At 36.8% G+C, this 24,031-nt stretch overlaps 1 protein-coding gene across 15 annotated transcripts in view; it reads right to left on the bottom strand.

Moving 5' to 3' along the window:
- The window catches only part of DMD (dystrophin), a 1,154,126-nt gene that overhangs the window by 780,838 nt on the left and 349,257 nt on the right, over window positions 1-24,031 (bottom strand). For all 15 annotated transcript variants that reach the window (XM_085210257.1, XM_085210277.1, XM_085210286.1 and 12 more), the window contains exons 3-6: window positions 14,623-14,715; window positions 13,299-13,376; window positions 10,351-10,443; window positions 1,701-1,873 (exon numbers count right to left, since the gene is read on the bottom strand). In XM_085210257.1, the coding sequence (XP_085066383.1) occupies window positions 1,701-1,873; window positions 10,351-10,443; window positions 13,299-13,376; window positions 14,623-14,715 (437 nt within the window). The remainder of the gene's footprint in view (window positions 1-1,700; window positions 1,874-10,350; window positions 10,444-13,298; window positions 13,377-14,622; window positions 14,716-24,031) is intronic.

The following is a 24,031-nucleotide window of genomic DNA, read 5'->3' as shown; positions in this document are numbered from 1 at the left end:
CAGTGAAAATAGCAAAGATAGAACTGTATTCTGGAAGATCCAGGGAAAGATTTTGTTAAACTGCATTAATTACTTCCCCAAAATAATAATAAATGTGCATTCTCATGAGCTTTTATCTAAAATTAACACACTAAGATGTACGTATGACCAAAAAGAGAATACATATGCCTGTTCTAAAATTAATTAGCCTGAAGAAGGCTACATTCTTCTAAGGATGTAGCTAGTAATTAGCTCTACAAATGAGTTATTAATAGACAAATCTAAACCAACACTTTGATATGACAAATGAAGAGCATCACTGACCATGCAATATCATCATTTTGAGTACTCATCTCAGTAGTAACAAATGTAATGTTAGCCACGTATTTACCAAAGTAAAATGAATTTGTTTGAGAATGTCATGATCTTGTAATTATTATCTGCATGTATCTCATCAGCCTGTTAATGAGCTTTTTGTTATACAATTAAGTGGTTGATTTTCCTTGGGAAATTATCCCCAACAATAATCACCACTACAAAAGTAGGAGAGCTTTGTAGATTTATTGAACTCTGAATGCAAAGTATGAAGTTCTTAGATGCACAGAGTACAGTTAAAGATGAAATTCTCCAAGCACATTACTCAAGATACAGTTTAACAATATATCTAAGAGGGTAGAACCATGGACTCCACTGGCAAAGTGCTATCACTGTGACAGCAGTGACCTTAATCAGACAGTTTCATTCAAAAACATTACCTGTGCTAGTGAAAATTCTGGAAATACTTGTAGATCTTCACTAGTAAATTTGAAAGGCAGTCTCCAACTGTACTTTTGGAAGTATTTAGCAAAATTTTATTTTAGGCTTCTAGCAATTAAAAAATTATTGCTTGGCTTGTTGTACTAATATTTTTTAAATTCCAATTATCTGTTGCTAAATAGAACATATTCACACCTGTTCAAAAACTTAAATGACAATCTGGAGCAGTCAGCTGCCTTGCAGGTCTATCCTCTTCAGGTGAGAGGTATAGAAGTATGAAAGGCAGATCAGGAGGCTTTCCACATTCGAAAATAAGTATTTCTTTGAAACCAGTAATGCCATGAGCCCCATCAACTAGACCTTTAAAATAGACTGGCTTGCATCTTTTCCTTAATCCAAGTATATGGAACCACTAGAGGACTTTGAATCTCCAGAGATAAAGTTTCATATAGCATAGACCGGAACAAGTCAACTACTAAGAGAGGGAGAATACTAAAAATCAGCTGGGGAGCAACATAAAAGGTTTTGAAAATAAAGTCTACTTTCTCCAGCTCTGTCTTTTGAAGGCAAATCCATACTTTCAATCCAGCAACTGTCAGAGGCTTTCAACAAGCACTACATTGTGCCTCTCTAGGTGCCTAAAGGAAAATGTTTTCCCTCTAGGTCAACCTCAAAGGTTTAATTTTGGATTTACTGCTTGCTTTTCTTAAAAGTTTCCAAGCCTGTGATCCTCTATCAGACTCTCAACTTGCTATGCATTGAAATTCTAGGAAAGGATCTGAGCTGAGTATCTTCACTTACACTGTAGGAAAGCTCAGATCCTCTTCCTCTGCTAGAAGTTTTCAGTCTGACAGTGTATCTACCTAGTTGACAGTAAAAATCACATAACAGATACACCATTCTCAAGTCCTGTTGGAGCCATCTGTTACAAGCTCACTGAAACAACGAGAAGTTAGTTTTCCTACCTGTGACTGTGAAGGAGTGCATTGAAAGCCAATCCATCAGACCAGCTACTGGTGAAATTGATAACATTGACCTGTGGGTAATTACGAGTTGATTGACGGACCCAGCTCAGCAGAATCTTTTCACTGTTTGTCTGCTGCAGTCCAGCCATGATGTTTTTCATTACATCTTTGACCTGCAAAAAAAGCCAGAATCTCATATGTGACTGAACTTCCTCATTTAAAGCTAAATTGTTTTTTGACTCCCAAAAGCTCCAATTGCCTAGATATAAGCATTGAAGAAAAACCTCCTAGGTAACCAAAGAACATACTTGGTGTCACAGTACAATGACAGTGATCAAGCTGGAATACATAAAAACAACTGATGCTGACTTGTTGTTGTCTGCCATTGCCGGCACACTCAGTAAAATCACCACTGTTTCACATGAAGTGCTCCATGAGCAAGCAGAGAAGGTACATTTGCACGCACTACTTATTAGAACAGAATGCATACAAACGCAGCCTTTCTCTTTGTAGTTTTCTTTACTCTGGAAATGCATCCATAGTTAATAGAATATGTTATAACAAAGGCTGATAAAATAATAAAAAGCATCTTTCTCTCATCGACAAAGTTGAAGTAAGTACTAAGGTAAAATAAATAAGAACAGTAGAGAGCACAGTATTTTCTATTTCAGCATGTAAACTATTTGCATATGTGTACCCAGATGAAAAGTGAATTTCACTGCACAGATTAAAGGAACACTGTATATGTTTCATGTTCTGAATTTTGTTTCAGAAACAGTTAATATTCCTCTTTCATCAGAGAAAGCTCACCTATCTCTAGTTATTGCTTTACAGAGAGCAATTAATTCTGAGGGGTTATAAAATATTTCCCTGGAGTTTGATACAGTGTAGCTGCTAATATATTTCTTAGCAACTTCTTTACTGGTGAAAGAGAAGTTCATAATTTATTTTCTTGTAAAGTATTCCCTTTGAAATCACTGTGCTCTCCATATATCTTGGAAAGCATAGCAGCTTTTAAAAAATATTCTCTAAGATAAAATTTAACTATAGAGTTGTTTTTCCTTATTGACTCATCCAAGGTATCTCTTTAGAATTCTCACTGGCATTGCTCAGCAACCAGTATCAGTCAGAAAACAACATCTAGTTAGTGCACTATTTATGACAAGGATTGACCACATTCTAATAATAAAACTTGTAACGCAATACACAAGCTAGAATTCCAAAACATAATCAACTATAAAAAAATAATTTCTAAGGTATTGCAGAAAAACAGTAGGAATCAGTTTATTATCCAATCTGACACTAATCAATCCAATCACTTGAATCAATTATTGAACGGAGATATGAATTATTAAAACAATCTCTTGTTTTTATATCTGAATTGCATACTATTATCAATGCCTTCAATTTTTCATTTTGAGACAGGTATAAAATTGATTTCTGAGATGAGGAGAGGAGGAGAAACTGATCCTCTATGAAATTCTCAGGCCATAATCTTGCCTTTGATCTTTCTGTAATTTCTATAAATGACTGTAATTTCTATAAATGACAACGGTACAAATGCTACTAAGATAAGAATAGCAGCATTCTGTGGTTCCTCCAAATCTACACCAGAAAACAGAAAGCAAAGAGTTTGGGAAAATTAGTAAATATGCTACTTAGTTTTGCTTAATGTGCCTGTTAGGGTATCCTTTTTTTCTTAATTTGTTTAGTTTTCACTATTGAGACTTGCCAAATTAGAGTTAAATAATTCAGCAAGAAGCAAGGAGTTCAACTCCTGTATCTCCACACAAAAAAAACTTCCCGACTACAAAAATAAAGTTTTGTTCTTCATGAATCCAGGTGCTAAAAAGAAGAAAAGTTTCAAGTGCAACATTTATTAAACCACACTTAAACAAAGTGAAAGCCTTCAAAATATTCAGGTTGTAGTAATGGAAAAACATTCATGCTACAGTTTCATTATTCACTTAGGATTTTTATTGTGTCCTTGTGTTCACAAGCACAGGTGTATCTGAATGTAAGGAGTAAACAATAACATTTGAAAAATACAATGTTCTTTTTGTGGGACACCTGAATTTATGTGAAAACAAGAATTAAAAATATAAGAATTGAAAATATAAGAGTTTGTAACAAATAAAAAATCAAATGCCTGCATCGACATTAACATAACAGAAAGTTATCAATGAACTGTGAGCACTGTGAAACTGTAAGTTAGCCATGAAATAAAGCAATGGGCTGCCAAGGAAGTAACTATTCAAATGAATCCAGGCAAACTCTTGAATTGTGCTTTTGATTTAAAGAGAAGCAGCCTGAAGTTCTCCATTTCTTTCTACTTTTGAGAAAACAGCTTCAAACTCATCTTGTTGAGTTTAATATTCTGACAGTAGATGAAGATTTACTCTAATTTTCCTGCATTTCTCTGCAGAAGACTGCTAAAGTTATGATTTTTTGCTGCTTCTTGGGGAACTGCAGGCATTTAAAAATGACAAAGTAAAAGGGCCGGATCTCATCCTGAAGGTTTAGACTGCTTCCTATTCAGTGAGAAATAGTGAATAATTCCCCTTCTGCAGCTGGAAACCTTCTTGTTTTCCTGAGCACTTCCACCCCTTCTGTCTGGACAGCAGCACCCTGGCACTGAATGAGCTGCAAGTGGGATGGCTTGGCCTTGAGCCAAGTCTGCAGCTGAATGAGAAAGAGTAGGGTGGCAGTGAGGTTAGAAGGAGACTTTCTGAAGGCTTCTTAGTTAAGATGCCCTCTTCAGAAAGATCAGTACTTAGAAATGTGTGTGTCAGCCTGAAGAACTTCTGGATGGATTCCACCCTGAAATAAGCTGCCTCAGCATCCAAGCTCAAAAACTACACCCATTCCAAAGCAGCTAGCAGTTCTACTTCTCGCTGGCAGGTGACCTCTGATATTCATTTCTTTCTTGCCACTCCTTTCTAATGCCACATATCCTCACAGAAAACAAAGCTTTAAGGCATAGGAAACTCCAACTGGTAGAAAACAGAAATAGTTGCTCTTCCTGGGGGATGGCCCTATACTATTGTAATAAGAAAAACTGCTTTTGAATAGAAAGAGGGAAATGGCAGCATAAACACCACCACAGGTAACTTCCAACACGTTAAAGTGACAAACTAAAGGCTATGAAGAGAACAGGCACACGACCTCTCATCACACAGGGAAACACTGAGGCACCTACACCTGAGGCACGAAGGCAGGGAGAGGCCACCTCCAGGTAGCTGGAATTGAAAAGAGCTGGTCCTGCCACCTTTTCCAGCAGGGAGGCCTCCTCCATTCCTTGCTGACGCTTGATAAACGTGCTTTCTTCAGGGAGCCACGCTGAGGAGATGTGAACCAAGCACAGTGCATGGTACCTTTGTATGCAGCTTGCCTCGGTGCCTCAAGGCACCTGTCTCAGCTTCAGGCACCTCCAGTGTGGACTAGGGACTGGGGAGACTGAAAGTGAAGGAAGGGGATGAGATGGCAGACAGAATGGTCACAAGAGAAGGCATGATCCAGAGGCCTGGATTTTGAGGAACGTAAAGGCCAAAGACTCCAAGATACTAAGAGCTAAAAAGCCCTTTAATTTTGGATGGCATGGAAAGCATCTGGCACTGGGTGTGAAAGGGCAGTCAAAACCAGCGCATCTGTGCCTGGCCTGCTGCTGCAGAGGACTTCTGATTTATCTACTAGACTGCCAGAAAGCCCTGGGTGCAGGCTATCTAGGAACACTGCACACTTGCAACAAAAACACAGGCATGTAACATTTTATTGGAATGGTACAGAGATTCAGTATGCCAGCCACTACAAGACAGGGAGGAAAGTAGGACAGAATTTAAAATGTTACTCCTGAAGTTAAGGCTTTTTCAATTTTGCTCAAACAGGGTCCTGGCAGCTCTCTGACAGAACGATTTAGTATTTTTTACCTACTATATTTCAGGTATTCTGACTGCATGGATTACTTTTTTATAGCCAGAATCTTCTCAACTCTTTCAAAGCACATTTTAAAGAATTCCTTTTTAAAGAACACTTTCATAGATGTTCAAGACACCCATCAAAGCAAGGGATATTCTTTGCTCATTGATTTGGGGTGGAATAATAAGACTGTTAGTATTTCATTTCCACTACTATATTTCAAAGTAAAATGGTAATTCCAATTAAAATACAGGCTCTGCAATAAATGCATGAGAAGTCCAAAACTGTTAATAGCTCTGCAAAGAAGACTAAGTGGAATACATCTCTCTGGAATATTTTCCTCATGCATACAGCTATTACTTCACTCTTTTTCAACATTTTGTGACTTTTACAAAAGATGTTTGTTAGGTTTGGTTTTTCATTCCATTTATGAAAATAGGTTTGCTCTTAAAAAATAAAAAAAAATAAAAAATTGAACACTGCCATACAGAATCTTTTTCTGCTTTTAAGAGAGATATTCTTTGCCAAGCGTAACAGTTCAGGAATTAATAATATTGTTTTCTTTTTGTTTAAATGCTAATTGAGCAGTGAAGCTGAGATCACAGAACTGTGAGGAAGAGGGCAGCAGCTTCAAAGAAATAGAAACCCTAATAGATTCAGTACCACAAAGAGCTTAAGCAGCAGGTGCTCAACTCAGAACCATGGTTCAATTTGAGTGAAACTTTTAATAATAATTTGAAAAACAGGCTAGATAAGAAAGGACATAATCACTACAGGGGATAGAGAAAGCCACAAGATCTCTACTGAACAGAAATGAGAGTGGCAAGAATGAGATAAATCTTTTCTGCTGCAGTGCCTCCACAACTGAGAATGCTGATACCCATTCCGACTGGCACTGAAGCACTTCATTCTCATGAACGTTTCTTCCTTCACTTCTCTCTCTCTTTTACATTTTACACAAAGACCCTGACATTTTCATAAGAGGTGGTCTATGTTGTCATATATAATTGTAGTTCTACCCTAATGTCAGCCTAGTGCAGGATGTGAAACTGGAAAAAGCTTTTTGCCAGTTAATCTGCAGAAAAAATATTTAACTGCCACACAACTCATATCTGCTATTTCCATGCAGGCAGGTGTACTTCATCTAGGTGACTCTTAGCTCTGAAAGCTCTTGGGATCGTAAAGGGAACAAATTTGCAAAAGTAGGATTGCATCGTCAAGCACAGACTGCAACAACAGCATACATAAAATCAGCCACTTATTGTATATAGGCTTTTTTTAGCCTCATACATAAAGCAGACTTGATACAAATCATAGAGAAAGGGATATTTTACTCAACGGTTAAGAACCGGCAGAAAACTTTGGTGGCCCTGACTCTGTAATTTAGTCTTAACAACAACTTGTCATATTCTCAGCTGCCTAGTGTGAAGAACCATTTATGACAGGGAAAATAGTGCAGAGGAAGAAGAGACCCATTCTTAAGAAACTTATGGACTTGTTTCACCAGAAGCACTGTAAAAGCGTAAAATTGTACCAACTTAAGAACAGAACAGAACAATCACAAATGTTCTAGATTCATGTAAATCACTTCAAAACTTGGAAGAAAAAAATGGAAAAGAACGAAGATTTTTTCCACAATAGTGTAAATAAGCAGTTTCAATTTTAACTGTTTCAGTCCTTTGAGGGGAAAATGCAGCAAACCAACATCTCCAGAGTTCCATTTAAAAAGATGACCCTATGCACAAATCTGGCTTTATTTTTATTTTGTTTATTCATTATTCACCAGCAACTGCATTATCAGATAACGTCTTCTTGCAAAACACAGCTTTATCTATTGTTAAGAATAGAAACTGATACTCAGTTCTATCCAAATCAGAATCTATTTATAAAATTTTGAATAAAAAGACAAATCCAGAGTATGCAAGTCACTTCCTTTCAGCAATCCATAAATAAATTGACATGGAACACTATAGACTAAACACGGACTGAATAATGAATACTCAAGAAAGCATCACATTATTAATCCCTGCTTCATAAATATGGTCCCCGGACTTTTCATACATGGATAATTCAGCTGATGCCACTGGTATCATCACTGTCACTGGACTCTTGACAGAGCTTGAAATGAAGAACCTATATACTGCACCAAGAACAGGTCCCCTAAGCTCATACACTGGTCATTAAAAACATCACCAAACTATGAGGAATGCTGAGAAAACGTGAAAGAAAAATTAGTACTAATAATACTAAGGCACATCTTTAACCCTTCTTTTCAGGTAAAAATGTGAACTAATCAAAATATGAATTTTAACACAACTACTTATCTCAGTCCATAATTCATATAAATTAAAGCACAGTGATTCCAAAATTATTGGTAGAAGATGCTAAGATAGGTTTCATTTTCTATGTGCTTTTAGTAAGTAATTTAGAACAGTGTTATGCAATTAAACTAAAAATATTGGGAAGTGAGACTGAGATAGAAGTGATTTAACAATTTGCAGCTTTTCTCTGTTGCTCTCATTACAACTTATCCTGTAAAATTAGTAAAGAATTGCTCCCTACTGCAATGAATTATACACATGTGATTTTTTGATAGGAGTGTTTAGTTTTTAATAAAAACTCCTTTAGGTTTTGTTTCCCACTATCTTTTCTTGTTATGCTATGTAAACTTCTTGATTATTACTTGGGGACCTGAACAAGCACAAATGGACAGACAGTTAACCTAGACTCATACAAACACACAGAATTAGAGCACCTAGATGCTAATTCCTTCCAAATGTTTATTTTACTGCTTCTCAGACTTTGTTTTCCAAAGTGTCCTCATCTAACATGTTGGTTTCTACATCGATAACATACTTCCTCATTTCTCTCAAAAGTGAGAAGTTAAATGACCAATATCTGCTTCTATCAATTGTTCAGAAAGCAACTTTTTAGGGTTTTAAAATAATTATTGGAAGGATGGGTCGGCTGTGGAAAGCATGAAATATGATTATTTAATTAAAACAAAAGATTCTCATCTACAAGAAGGGTCATAAGGGGTCATAACGATGATCGGGTGAACTACAGGTCTGTCAGTCTGACCTCAGTGCCAGGAAAGGTTATGGAACAGATCATCTTGAGGGAGATCACATGGCATGTGTGGAACAACCAGGAGATCCAGAGAGCATGGGTTCATGAAAGGCAGGTCCTGCTCAACCGACCTCATCTCCTTTGATCGAGTAACCTGCCTAGCAGATGAGTGAAAGGCTGTTGGTGTACTCTACCTAGACTTCAGCAAAGCCTTTGATACTGCCTTCCACAGTATTCTCCTGAAGAAGATGGCAGCCTGTGGCTTAGACACTCTTTGCTGGGTAAAGACCTGGCTGGATGGCCAGGCCCAGAGCGTGGTAGTAAAGGGAGTTTAATCCAGCTGGTGACCAGTCACAAGTAGTGTTCCCCAGGAGTTGGTATTGCAACCTATCCTGTTTAATGTATTTATTGAGGACCTGGATAAGAGGACTTAGACACTCAGTGAGTTTGCAGATAACACCAAGTTGAGAGGAAATGTTGGTTTGCCTGGGAGTAGGAAGATCCTTCAGAAGGATCTGGACAGACTGGATAGCTGGGCTGAGGCCAATGGAATCAAGTTCAACAAGACCAAGTGCTGACTCCTACGCTTTGACCACAACAACCCCAGGCAACGTTACAGGCTTGGAGCAGAGTGGCTGGAAGTCTGTGTGGAGGAAATGGAGCTGGGGGTGTTGGTTGACACTCAGCAGAACACGAGCCAGCAGTATGCCCATGTGGCCAAGAAGGCCAATGGCATCCTGGCATGTACTGGAAATAACGTAGCCACCAGGAGCAGGGAGGTGATTATCCCCCTGTACTCTGCTCTGGTGAGGACACATTTCGAGCGCTGTGTTCAGTTTTGGGTCCCTCTGTACAAGAAAGACATGGTGGCCCTAGTGCATGTCCAGAACAGGGCAACAAAGCTGGTGAGCTGTCTGGAGCACAAGTCTTATGAGGAACAACTGAGAGAACTGGGATTGTTTAGTCTGGAGAATAGGGGAGATATTATTGCTTCCTACAATCGCCTGAAAGTAGGTTGAGGCAAGGTGGATGTTGGCCTCTTCTCCCATGTAACTAGCGATAGGACTAGGGGGAATGGCCTCAAGTTGTGCCAGGGGATGTTCAGATTGGATATTAGGAAAAAATTCTTCACTGAATGAGTAGTCAGGCACTGGAATGGGGCTGCTCAGGGAGGTGGCTGAGTCACTGTTCCTGGAGGCATTCAAGAAATTTAGATGTTGTACTCAGGAGCCTGGTTTATTGGGGAAATACTGGTAGTAGGTGGACGAATAGACTAGATGATCTTGGAGGTCTTTTCCAACCTTGGTAACGCTATAACTCTATGATTCATGTTCTGAGATTCTTAAAGAAAAAGTGATTATAAAAGCTACATATCCACGTTGGTTTTGTCTATTCATTTTTCTTACAATAAAACTGTTTTATATATTCTCTCGCAATGTCTGACTGTGAAATTATAGTCAAAACAGCTGCTGCTGAAACCTACTATATCTTCTTAAGATACTTAATATCCTAGATGATACATAAACAGACTCATAAAACCTGCTGATTTAGGAACTTATATTGCTTACAGTGTCAATGTTTATTTAGTAGTTTGAAGCTGGATAGTAATGGAATTAAGTATAAGAATAAAAATATATCATAGAAAATATGCTGTGGTGCCACTCACCTGCCAGTGGAGGATTATATTCCAGATCAAACCAAGAGTCAGTTTATGATTGCCATCCACAATATCTGAGCTCCCAATATTTACCAAATCAACCTATTAAAAAAAATTGTTTAAATTGCATTAGATTAATAGCAAGCATGAGAGGCTGGTATTATTTTCATACATTTGGTAATTAACTTTCTTTGGAGTAAGGGAGAGTTAAGAACAGACTAGGATAAATCTTGCATTTTGTTTCTGCTGTTTATAAAATATCCAGCTCATATATTAAACATGGCGCAGATAATGTGCTGGCAAAAAGCAAACAGTGATCTAGAGCTCCAATTACTCCAGCTGTGAAAACAAAGAATTAAAAGTAATAGTTAATAATAATTTTAAAATCTTTTATAATAAGGTTCTAGAATCACAAATCAGAAACCCAAAGGTTGACACAGGAAAGTTCCTGCATTATTCTCCACAGCACCTTATGTATCATAGTTTGGTAAAAGCAACACATAAATCTAGGCTCTGCAAGAATCTACAAAAATTAAGATACTATTCTACATATTTATATTAAAATAGAACTAATTTTGTCTTTCTAAAATTCTACAATGCAGAAGGCAGGGCAGGATTTATTTTAGAGTACAGAAAAACCCATGGCTGTGATGTACACATGTCTCTTTCCATACTTCTTTGTTGAGCAATGTCATTTTTTTTACAATTATACTTAAGCATTTCTAACTGCATAAAACATAAGCATTTGCCAGCCTGGAATATTCTTTTTTCCACTTGTGAAATGATCCTTCACCCTCTTCCACTTTTTATGCTATTTAAAAAAGAATGCCAAATTCAGAATTGAGAGAGCAAGACAGCGCACTTTGGGGCAGAAACTAAGATTCTGAAATATTCTTCCCCACTGTTTCATAGATTTAGTTTTTCATGGTCAGAAGTAATACTTATATGGTGAAGTACCTTGCTTCTTTACAAACTGCAGTCTTCATATTTCTATTATACATCTGTAGTTACTTGAATTTACATCTATACAATAACTAAAGGTTTTGCACATTGAGAACAAATGTTACCTTCAGTGTATTTATGGATAGGTCATTTTTACTAAACATATACAAAGCAGGTATTTTGTCAAGAGCTTGAAAATTTTTCTTTAACAATTTATACTTTTTTTTTTCTTTCTCGCTAAAATAATATATTAGTTGCTATTCATTCTAGTATATTGGGAACGTTTCCCAAGTGGAGTTTCATATCCAAAATGTGACTGGAGTCCATATAGCAAGTGATCCACTACGAAGTTTATTAGGGTAACAGCTACATGTTTTACCCATCAAATCCTCTGCCTGTATTTGGAAATTGAATCTCTGTCACAGAGACTACATCTGTTTAACTGAAACAGAAGGACTCTCCAGACTTCTTTGTCTGAGTTCACATTAGAACAATTCTCTGCCTCTGAATACTAGGAAAAAATATCACAGGAAAAAAAAAGCATCAAAATCTGTAAAATTGATTGACTGGAAGCAGTGGTATTTTTCAATCCAGATGAGTGTACAATCTCAGAGCAAGGATGAGAAACATCACCATTAGTTTCAGGCTTTAAATAGCCATAGAACTGTTGATTTTGCATTTCTGAAGTTCTATAGAAATCACTCTTGAGATTATTTTGAAGGTCAAAGAAGCTATTTCAAAAGCAGATGTTTTAGCTTCATACTGATCTGATCAAAAATATTTTGCACAGCTTTTATGATCTTCATTTTATGGATACGATGACCACATAGAGTACACACTCTAGTTTGTAAAAGGATGCAGCCTGCTCTATGTTGTTCAATCAGTGCTTTATTTTCTTTCTACATTTGAAAGGGACTATCCTGGAAACTGAATGAAAAGCCCATTAATGGATTTAGCTGATATTTATTAAATGTTTTTTAAAAACATTTACTGTGAAAACGTGAATGTGTAAATGTGTTCAAAAAAATCTTTTTGCATATTGTGAAATGTATGGCTGATTCTTTTTCAACGTCATATACTGCAGATTGTGAAGAATTAGAAGCTTTGCCTCCTATTTATTTACATTAAATTTCATTAAAAAAATCATGCTAGAGGTCTTCATGACAGTCTTATAAGGTCACTTTCATTTATGCACAAATCTCTAGATGGATAAGCATTACCTTGGATTTATAAAATCAATGACTTTATTCAGCAGCTGAACTCAAGCATGTTTAGTGACCTACCACAGCTATCAAGAAATCCAATATCATATGCAGCACAGAATACATTATCACTGTTCCATCACATCTTACAGTCATGTTTAAGTGAATGCTTGAATTTATTCTTAAGGAGGATGTACAGTATAATTAGTTGGCCATTGAAAATGCCTGCTAAAGTTATGGGCCCATTAGAATGCTTGCACAACAAAGATTTGACTAGAATATTTACTTTAAAAAGATGCACAAGATTCTGGCCTGAAAAGTCGATTCTGACAAAGTAAAATGGAGAACAATTTTTATGTGAATGATTTCCTTAATGTTATGAATCCCAAGGAACACATATTAGTGTAAATTTAGAAAAAATATCACTTTTAAAAACAACAACAACAAAAAAAAAACCTCCTTTTTTTGGACTTCTTGATTTTTAGAGATTTGTGAATGTTTTGTTTTTTCAGGTAGTACCTATAACCAGCTAAGGATGACTTATGGTAATTAACTTTTAAAAACGTATATGAAAAACCATGCATAACTATAAAATTGTACATGTTGATCAGTCTTCAAATATCACTCATTATGGATATATTATTCAAACATTTGCTGGCAGTGGATTTTACCCTTCGAAATACATTCCATACTGGAGCTGAACCTCTAAGCGTCCAAGTCACATTAACAAAACTGCCTTGATTCCAGAAATTTTATTCTTTAGTCCAGCATGCATTCCATAGGACGTTTTGATCATGCCCATCTGATACTTACATTATTTCTCTGCAAAATGTGCAGTGCTTTGTTGACATTGTTCAGAGCATGAACTCTTGTGGAGCCCTTTTCTTTTGCCTATAAAGGAAATAAAATAAAATTGACTGTCCAGAATTAGAAAATGGAATACACTATATATATAATACAAATTTTATATTACACCCACTGTTTCATATTTCATAAGTTTATGACAATATTAGTGAGGGTATTACAATACACTGTGCATATGCACCTTCTTCATATGAAATAGAGGCAATTTTGAAGCAAACGATCCACGGTTGGAAGCTAATTTAGTATCTTGACATTTTCCAGTGAATGAATCACTGAAATGTATATAAAAATAGATAATTTCAGATTGTTTATATTCTGATTATTTTCTGCTCCATAGCACAATTCAGGAACATTACTATATCAAACAAACAGATAAGTATCAGACTGTTTGATATTTATTTACAAGTATAGCCTCTTTGGACTTACCTCTCAGCCAGTTTCATCACTCTTTCTCATAAAGGATTCAAAGGAAGATTCCAAACTCACAAAGTGCAAGTAGGAACTCAGAAGACAGTAGCCAAAACTAGGTTTGATGTGTTGCTTTAGAATTTAGAGGTTGCAAGCTAGTCTGACTTTTTGGATGTGTATTACTTCAATATATGAACTATGAGTATGACATTTATTGGCAAAATATTCTAATTATACACATTAAATAATATTATGTTTAGTTAAAATGTCTACTGATGCATAATTGCTGAATTACAGCTAAAAACCCAAATACCTAAATTAATCAAATCTCACAGAATGAATGGTCAGGGTTGGAAGGGACTTCGAGGATCATGAAGCTCCAACCACCCTGCCACATGCAGGGCCACCAACCTCCCCATTTAATACTAGACCGGGCTGCCCAGGGCCCCATCCAACTTGGCCTTGAACACCTCTAGGGATGGGGCATCCACAAGCTCTCTGGGCAGCCTGTGCCAGCACCTCACCACTCTTTCTGTAAAGAACTTTCCCCTGACATCCAACCTAAATCTTCCCTCCCTCAACTTAAAACTATTTCCCTCAACTTAAAACCACTTCAAATCTCATCCTTGTTTTTCTTTACCAATATATGCATACAAGCAAATTTGAGCATTTTCATGTTACATATAACCTATCAAAGATTTCCTGTCAAATATAGGGCTCAGTTGTAGTATTTCCTCAATTTCATATTAAAATTCAAGATTCTGCTTCCATAGGGCCCCATCAGTGGGGGAAATTAACAGATAATGTATGACAATTGTTGTAAGATCATGTCTTCAATATTGAGCAGTAACATTAATATACATACAATTTTTTGGCCTGTAAGGCATTCCAGGAGCTCCAGAAGTTTTCGTCCATCTCGAAAGTCATTAAAAAGATCTTCAATGCAACGTCTTCCACACTGAAATGTAACAAAGGCTTCAGTTTAGTTCAAAACCAATGCAAGAATCAGCATTGCTAAATTATGGCATCCGTCCTCTGAAAGCTGAAAAAGCCACCATCATGAAAATTTGTGTATTCTATTTGCGTAAAAATACTGTGCAAATTTAAGTAAATAATAAATACAATAAATATGATGCAATATAAAGGAGAAAAATATCTTACAACTGAACATGTAGGATTTTCTCAAACACCTGCATGTTGTAATAAGGTGCTGAGAAAGAGAGAGTGGTACCACTAATTTTAAGTACTTATGGCAAGGAATGCATCCTTCATTCCCTCTTAAACTATTGACATCATAGGTTTAATATAAGCCATTGTCATGTTCATTCAGCCAGGACAACAAGTCACATTTTGGGGTGCATTAAACACAGCATGTCCAGCTGGTCAAGAGAGGTAATTCTCCCATTATATTTAGTATTGGTGGGGCCTTACCCCATGCAATTCTGGGCTTTGCCATGTGAAAAAGACTTTAAGGTCCTTGAAAATGTCCAGATGACACCAAAGCTTATAACAAGGCTGAAGATATGTCCCGTGAGGGAAAGCTGAGGGCACTAGGCTGTCCATTCTGGAGAAGAGGAGACTGAGAGGGGACCTCAACTGCTCTCTGCAGTTCCCTGAAGAGGGGAAGCAGAGGGAGGTGCTGAACTATGCTCCTGCCAGTGACAGGACAGGAATGGCACAAAGCTGTGCTAGGTGAGGGTAAGTTAGGCATGAAGGAAATTTATTTACTGTGAGGATGGTAAAATACTGGAACAGGTTCCCCTGTGCAGTGGTTGAAGCCCCACTCTTCACAATATTCAATTCATTTGGATTATGTACTCAGTAATATGCTTTAATTTTTGGTTAGCCTTCAAGTAGCCAGGTATTTGGATTCTATGATCTTTGAAGATCTCGTCCAATTGAACTATTTATTTTGTACTGTTTTGTTCTATTCTATTTGTGAGAAAGTGTTGCAGAACCAACCATTTGCATACACCATTACTCAAACAATTAAGCCAGAACTAAATATTAATGAAGCCTGAACACAAACTGGCCTTGCCAATTAAGGTTCACTTTAGGAGAAAAATAAGAAAAATAATGCCAAAAGCCAGAAAGACATAACAAGCTGAAATGTCTAACAGTCTCTTTTTCAAGTGCTAGAAGAGAACTTGAAATTACACAAAGAAAGCAAGTCATAGGCTTATTCTAATGAGGGTGTGACAAAAGTCTATGTCGATAGAACATACTTGGAATTATACTGACTCACGGCCTCATTACTGTAAATGACTAAAAGATAATTTGTATTTCAACATATCAGCAGCAAAAGAAAAAAGGACAACATGACAATGGTAAAAGATGATTTACTCTTCCTATTGTTAGGTTAAGTTTCTGGGCTGATATTTGGACTAATGCATTAGATTTTAACAATGCACTACTATATATTTGTATAGCTTAGTCACTTTGTAACTTTTATGTGCACTTTTGTCTTTTGAAAAAAAAAGTTGTTTGCATGAGCTCTATTGACAATATTAATAAAAAGCAGTGATTCTTTTGTAGAATGTCAAGTAGTCTCACCTGTCCCTGTTACTTCTAATTTGTCAAGTTTCACAGATGCTTTGATTCATTTGAGAAAAAACTGTAATTTAATTTGCTAGAATTGAACCATGGTGACCATGCTACACTGTGTATCATCTTCTTTTACTACAAAGCAGTGTAGAATTGGGAATCCATATTACATGGAAAAAATTTGCTTTTCTGTTAGCAGAAAAGTTTTGGAATGCACAATACTAGCTGGGAATTAAGTAAGAAATGTTTTTTTTTTTTTCAGAAAATGTCAGTTTCTTCAGAAATTTTCTAAAACAGATAATGGAATTAGGACAGTTTCTATTGCTAGATTCATTCTCCTCCCCCCCATCAGTATTTATATGTACAGCACAAAGTATAGTGCCATTGACTACTCTGGCATGACTCCCTCTTTCTCTCACTGTTGCTTTTCTGAAGTAGTACTTCTTTCACTCCTTTCAATTTTTTTGGTAATATCTTGTTTCTGCTTCATGGAATAAACAAATCCAAAACATCAAATATTTTCTACAGCAGTGGGGATCCTTGTTCTTTAGCCAGCTTTCACAACCTGCACTATCCATTCTAATACATAATTTCTAGTTGATACACATGCTGCCATTTGATTACTGTAAACATTTGAAAACTAGTTCTGAATAAATTCACATCTGCTTTTTAAGCCCTGCCCAATCACTTGAAATATGAGTTTTAAATAATAAGACTGAGTGCTTACTATGATAAATAGCTTTACTAAAATGTTTCCAATGATACAAACACGGCATGCCTAGTCAACTCACACACAGTATTCCTGAAGTTGTATATTACTTATTCAATATAGCACAAATTTGAAATGCTGGCATTTGACTAAGTGGAAGAAATGTTACTTTGTTCCCTAGTTTTGCAGAATTGAAGTTATTTTTGCAGAGGGAAAGAACAAAACCTATACACTTTTAAGGGAACATTTTAGCACTCTTTAGAAAGTTCAAGTGATCAACAGACACTTCTGTAAAACCATGGAAGAATCATGCCCCTACTGTTATTAAATCAGTACTGAGAATACGAGCATGACATTTTGGTAACAATATAATTATATCACTATCACAAAGGAAAAATAGAATTGGCTTTCATAACTACCTGTCTTCCATTTCAAATTATTCACACAGCTTTGGTTGAAATCCATCTAGGACAGATGAAAATTCTACTTGACAAAATAATGTGGGATATTTTTTTCCATTAAGAAGGGAAATAAAGACACGGCATGGTAGCAGCTGCAGCAAGACATTTTAATTACAAATATATCACAAATAAACCTTAAAACAAAAGTTACCATTGATTTTTGAGGGTCTCAGAAGTATACTTTCTATTAATCAGAAACTAAAAATACCTTAAGACACTCTAGGCTGCTGCCACACATCTTATCCTTACCCTTAAGAAGGCTGTGATTTTTCTGGCAATAGGGTAATTAAATCTTTGTGCTCAATAGATTGAATGTCTTCAGTGGATTGATACTGCAGTAAGTCTTCAGAAACAAAGGGCTCACAGAAGCATCAAATAAATGCATTGTATTTTCAAGGTCATTGAAAAGTGTGTTTTAAGTTGCATGTAGCTTCACAAACAACTAAAAAACAATCACAGCTAAGCCTAGGCCTGCATTGCTTAAAACCTTTTTTTTTTTTTTTTTTTAAGTCATGAACTGTAACTGCTGCCCTTTACCTGCACAAGAATGTAAATGTTTACAGGAATCTCCTGTGCAGTTTACATGCATGATGATTTGTATTACAAACACATACATAACTGCTGTAGGCTGAAATGCTGAATCATACTTAGACTTTCCCCTTATAACACTGATGATGGAACAGGTGAGGGAAAAGAGAGAGGGTATGAGAGGACGGAGGAAGGACTGCAGCTACTGTGAATGAGGCATAGCAGCCTGATTGGCAGCAATTGGAAACTAGAGATAATTGTATGGTTTAACTCCATATATAAACTACAACATTAGTTGTATAGATTAGCAAAGTAATTTGAATCTCTCTCTTCCTTACTTGCGTATTTTAGGGAGTTTGACAATTAACGGAGACAGCTCAGGGTTTGAAGGAAGGAATGAGAAGGACAGTGGGAAACAATAAATGGAAGAAAGAGGGAATAATTGTTAAACTTTTTGTGTGTGTGTGTGTGTGTTTTGTTTTGTTTTTTAATGAAAGAAACAGAAGAACTTCCTTTTCCAGAAGTAAAACTAACCCCCCCCCCCAAAAAAAAGGGGGAATTTATTGGAATCTTTATGAGTAGAAAGACTCTAAGGATTTAAATACACAGCAGTGTTTTATGTATTATTTAACCTACTATCTTTGTGTTGAATAAAGGTCACAGTAGACAATTCTCTTGGTTTAGCTGATATGGCCGGTTGGCAGAAACTGCTGATCTTTACATAACATAAAGAGACCCATACGAAATCCAAGGGATTTATTCTAAAAAGAAAATCACAAAAGAATGTGATGCAGAAAGTAAGATAAGATTCCTGTTTTATTATGGATGAAATTAAACTCCCAACTTAAAGGAAGACAGAGGAGAGCTCTGACTAGAATTCTGAACATATGTATACTGCATCACACAGAGAAAAGAATCTATTACTCTGGCAAAAAGCACTAATCTTAATCATACAACTCCTGTGTAATGTACAGTTAACAGCTCAGAAAAACAGGGCCACTTGCAGTAGTCTCTTCTACCACATATTATAAGAGAATGTGTACTTAAGAGTACTCCATGCGTTAACTCAGCCACATGTACACAGTCTATAATGCTCTCAATATTTATTAGACTAAAATAACACTGAAAATGTACCAGTTACTTTCCAAACTCAGTCAGCAACTGAATCAATCCCATGACAAAAAGCATTACTGAAAAAGACAAAACCAGACAGAAAAGAGAGAAAAGAGAAAATTGAGAAACAGACTGCAAGCAAGGGTCAATAGATAAATGTTGAAAATAGAAAATTTTTGATTATGAATATATTTAAAAATCACAAAACGTTGAATTCTATCCTATTCACCTCACTACTGTCTAATTTTTGCAACAATTTATGTTCTTCTTTCCGAAGACTCTGCATCAGATCTTTTTCTCCCAATGTAAATTGAACAAATAGTCAAAAAAAGATTTAATCATGTTATTCCTCATATGCATTATGGAAAAAGTTAATATTAAAGGAATTATTGCATGAAAAGATGATATTCTGTGAAAAGCTCTCTGTTCAGTGCTACGTGCCAACTAATAATTATGAAAGGGACACAGAAAGGAATATCAAATAATTGAAAGATAACTTGTTTGGAGAGGGTACAAAGACATCTGTTGATGAACACTGTCTCTTCTGTTACTTAGTGTTCAAAAACTGTTAATTCAAAGCTTTAAAAATTCTGAGTTCTGTGTAAAACTACTGGCATTCTTAGAATAAGTTTGCATAAATAAATTAGCATAAACAAATTCTATGCAAAGGGAAACTAAAGGGAAATAATGGGAAACAGAAAGGGAGAGTGGACAAGAAGGAAGAAGGAAGGAAAGGAGAAAGAAGAAGAAAGGAAGAGGATTATAACAAGTCATAACTTGAATTTTCTCCCACAAGCTATCAGGGTAGGAGTGTACTTCTACTTCCTAAGTCTCAAACTGACAAAATTTCAAGGAATGAGTTCATAATGATGACTCCAGCAAAATACATGACAACAGAAGATCACAAGATAGCTATTATTTAAGGTTCTTTAAAATGAATGCATTTTTTATTATTATAAAACTTCAATATAATGTACAACTTATTTTTCAGAAACATTATAGAGGGCAAAACTTGGTTGAGGAAGAGATCTCAGACTTCCTATTTTCTACATATTAAGACTGTGCTTTTTGTACGAGGGCAGGCTAGATTCTAAGAGGATTATTACTGCAATACAAGTTGGAAGCTGTTTTTTAGGCATGTCACAGTATTACTGGCTTATTATTATCAGTTCATCTGGGAAATTTAGCAACAGAAAGTATCAACAGATAAGAGACAGTCTGAATAAATTAAAGGAGAATTTGACATTGTAAAGACAGAGAATTCAAGGTTAGGCATGACAATAGACAAAAGATTTAAGATTACATTAGGCTTTAATGGGAAAAATCTTGTCAGAATAAAGCTAATGAATGCAAAAGTCCTTCAGACTCCAAGGAGAGTGAAGTAACAGAGACCTTAGCTTAGGACAAGGCCTGTACCTCCAGGACAGGCATGGAAACCAGGCTGCAGTGTCCAGAAGGGCACCAGTGCCCTGATGTGCCGAGCTGTGGGAAAAGACTGCAAGGTGCCCTACAGTTTGGCCATGACCTCAGGATGCTGAATACTAAAAACAAAACAAAGACAACATGCTGCCCAGGAAGATGGAACATAGGCCAGAGGGCTTCAAGTAACATTTTCAAGTCATTTTCTCTTCAGTTCGTAAACATGTAAATTTTGTTGAAGTACATCGGGAAGAAAGAAATTAAAGTTCAATTGGCTTACAGATGTTACCCTTAGCAAGACTTTAAGAATCAGCCTTTTCTTGCAGTCAATATGTTTGATGCCTCACTCTGTGAAACAATAAAGGAAAGCTATTGAGCTAATCTCAACAGGTCTTTTGAGTCATTTTTAATAAAAAAGGGATTATTAAAATACTTGCACTTGCTCTGATAAACATATTGAAGGTTGAATTTCTTTCCCAGACACATTCATTTACAGTTCATTCAGTTCTGCTGGGAAGTTCCATGAAACTGACTGACATTTCCTTTCACTGATGCTGGATTACTATTAAAGCATCAAAAGATATTGTTCCTGTCTTCCAGAGGGAAGAACAATGGACTAGGCACAGTTTAATTAGGCCACAGCTTTACAGGCTCATGGGAAATCAAGCTGAGCAATTACTCAGGCAGCGTAAGGTGTCGTTCCTCCCTTCATCCTTCTCCTGATAGAAAATGGAGGCCTTTCCTTCTTCTGCAGCTGAAATTCTACACCAGCCATTTCTGAGTCATACATTGCAAACTTTACCCTTACCCATACAGGAATGAAGGGGAAGGTCTTACCAATTATCTGAAGGAAATTCATAGTTGGGAGAAAAGACGCATGCTCCCAGAGCAGAAGCCAGTTTCATCCCCAAATTCTAACACTTGAGTGTTGCTACCTCACTCTCCTGGTACTTCAGTTCTCCAAGTTATTTCCCCCTCAACAGAGTCACTGCACTTTTGTAGTGTTATTGCAAAGAAGGGTACCCACACATCCTTAAGTTTCTGTAGAACACCCTGTTATTTCAGTTTTAAGATACATTACAAAACCTCACTGAAGGAGCTATGCATATTCAAAACAGAAAATGAAGACGTAAAGATAGACATGTTAGTCTATAGTGATTATAGCTAATCACTGGTTTTCTTAGCATGCCAAAATTTGTTTCTCTACATCAACTGCAAATTAAAGAAGCAGCAAATAAATTTGTCATAGTAATCAAAACCTTGTCTGCTTTTTGAGACAGACAGCACTCATTCGGAAGTTCTGCACAACCCCAAGGCATGCTGCTTACCGAAAAAGGACAGGGATGTGTGGGAAGTTCTGATGTCAGAGAAACAGAAGAGCTCAACAGGTGAAGAGCAGCCTCACCAAAGCCTCCAGTTATTGCTCAGGCTATGCAGATAATCTATGTTATCTCCTCAGTACAGTTTATCATAGGCTTCTGAAGCCAGAATTTAAGACCTTCAGAGGCACAACATGTAAAACTGCTTTGTTTGTAATGTCTTCTATTTTACCTTTCCATCACTGAATTCTGCTATAAGATTAATTATGTGATAATTAAAATACCAGAAGTTTCATAATGTGTAACAGAACTTTCTAAAGTTATGTTTCAATGCTCACCATCCCTGGGAATGCTTAAATTCACGAAACTGAATTATTTTCTCTGTTCTGAAAGCAAAGGGAACTCTTTATTTATTAATTAGACACATAGTCAAACTTTTATTCTATTTTCAAATGAAGTTTCCTTATGAGGTTTGTTCAGCGCAACTTAAATTCACTTTAATTAGCCATTCTATCTTATCTATTAATACAATTCGAAAATGAGATTTTGAAATGAATCACATCACTAACCAGATTATTTTTTCCTGATCCAGAGTATTGCATTTTTCATAAGAAAGAAATTAGATTAAGAACAGATATTAATTGTAATGGCATAATAATATTAAAAAAAAAACTGAAGCTCTGTTTTGAACAACATAATAAAATCTACTTATATGGTCTCTAATTAGAGCAGGAAAAATATCCTATAATGACATCACCAGCAGTTTTTAATAGGGCTACAATACATAATCTTCCAGAAAGGTATATCATCCATAATATCAACTGCTAAAATTGAAAGAATTAATTTCAGTGATTTTAATACTATTTTTCAAAAACGTTAACTATCCTCATAGAAGAAAACATTAAATAAATTGACATTGCTCACTATGTGCAAACTGTAAGCAAGCAAATCAAAGCATAAGGAATGTTTTAAGCACAGTTGGTGGGCCAGTTCTAAGCTGACTTAGATGGTATAATCAACTCTGAGTGTCACACCTGAGTATGACAGGTTATAAATTCTTCAGATATCTGTTACTACCAAAATAAACAAAGCTCATTTTTTCATATATTGATGTATATGTATAATCACACAATCACAGAGTATCCCAAGTTGTAAAGAACCCACAAGGATCACTGAATCACCTGGCTCCACACAAGACCACCCAAACCCTATGTCTGAGAGTGGTAACCAAACGCTCCCAGAACTCCAGCACTGGAGGCCGTGCCCACAGCCCTGGGCAGCCCGTTCCATGCCCACCACCCTGGGTGCAGACCCTTTCCCTGACTCCCAGCTGCCCCTCCCCTGACACAGCTCCATGCTGTTCCCTCAGGCCCTGTCATTGAGAGCAGAGAGCAAAGCTCATTGCTTCTCCTTTGATCCCCTTGTGAGGAGCTACAGCTGCCATGAGGCCTCCTCTTCTCTGGACTAAGCAAAGCCGGGGACTTCAGCCACCTCTATAGCTCTCCTTAGGATGCTAAAATGTTCATGTCCTTCTTATGTTGTGGCACCCCAACCTGCATATAGGGTGCACCAGATGAGGCTGCACCAGCCAGAGCAGAGTGGGACAATCCCTTCCCTGACCTGGTGGCAGTGCTAAGCCTGATGAAGCCCAGGGCACAGATGGTCCTTCTGGCTGCCAGGGCACACTGCTGACTCAGTTTCAACTTGACATCAACCGGAACCCACAGATCCCTTCTCATGGAGCTGCTCTTCAGCTCCTATCCTCTAGTCTGTACACAGAGCCAGGGCTGCCCCATCCCAGGTGCAGAATCGAACATTTGTTCTTCCTCATGCAGATGGTAACCACTCCCAAATTTGTCAAGATCCTGGTGCAAGGCCTCTCCTCAAGGAGTCAACGTTACTCTCAATTTAGCATCAGCTGCGAATTTACTTAATATAACTTCCAGATCTTTATTGGAATCATTGATGAAAAGGTTAAGAAGAACCAGTTCAAAAATGGGGCCCTGCAGAATCCCACTAGCGGCAACTAGGGCAACTCTTAGGCCATACCCTCCCCTTTCTCAACACAGACATGTTTTGGTCATCATGGAACATTCTTAGAGTCACACCACCACAGCTTTATGATGTCCTGAGCCAACTTCTTTGCCAACTGCTTTGAGTACCTTTACAGCAGAATAGCAC

Source organism: Meleagris gallopavo, chromosome 1 (assembly GCF_905368555.1).
Source record: "Meleagris gallopavo chromosome 1, MGAL_WU_HG_1.1, whole genome shotgun sequence".
In the NCBI taxonomy this organism is placed as follows: Eukaryota; Metazoa; Chordata; class Aves; order Galliformes; family Phasianidae; genus Meleagris; species Meleagris gallopavo.
The sequence above is the reverse complement of the archived record's forward strand: the minus strand, read 5'-3'. Positions and strand labels throughout refer to the sequence as shown.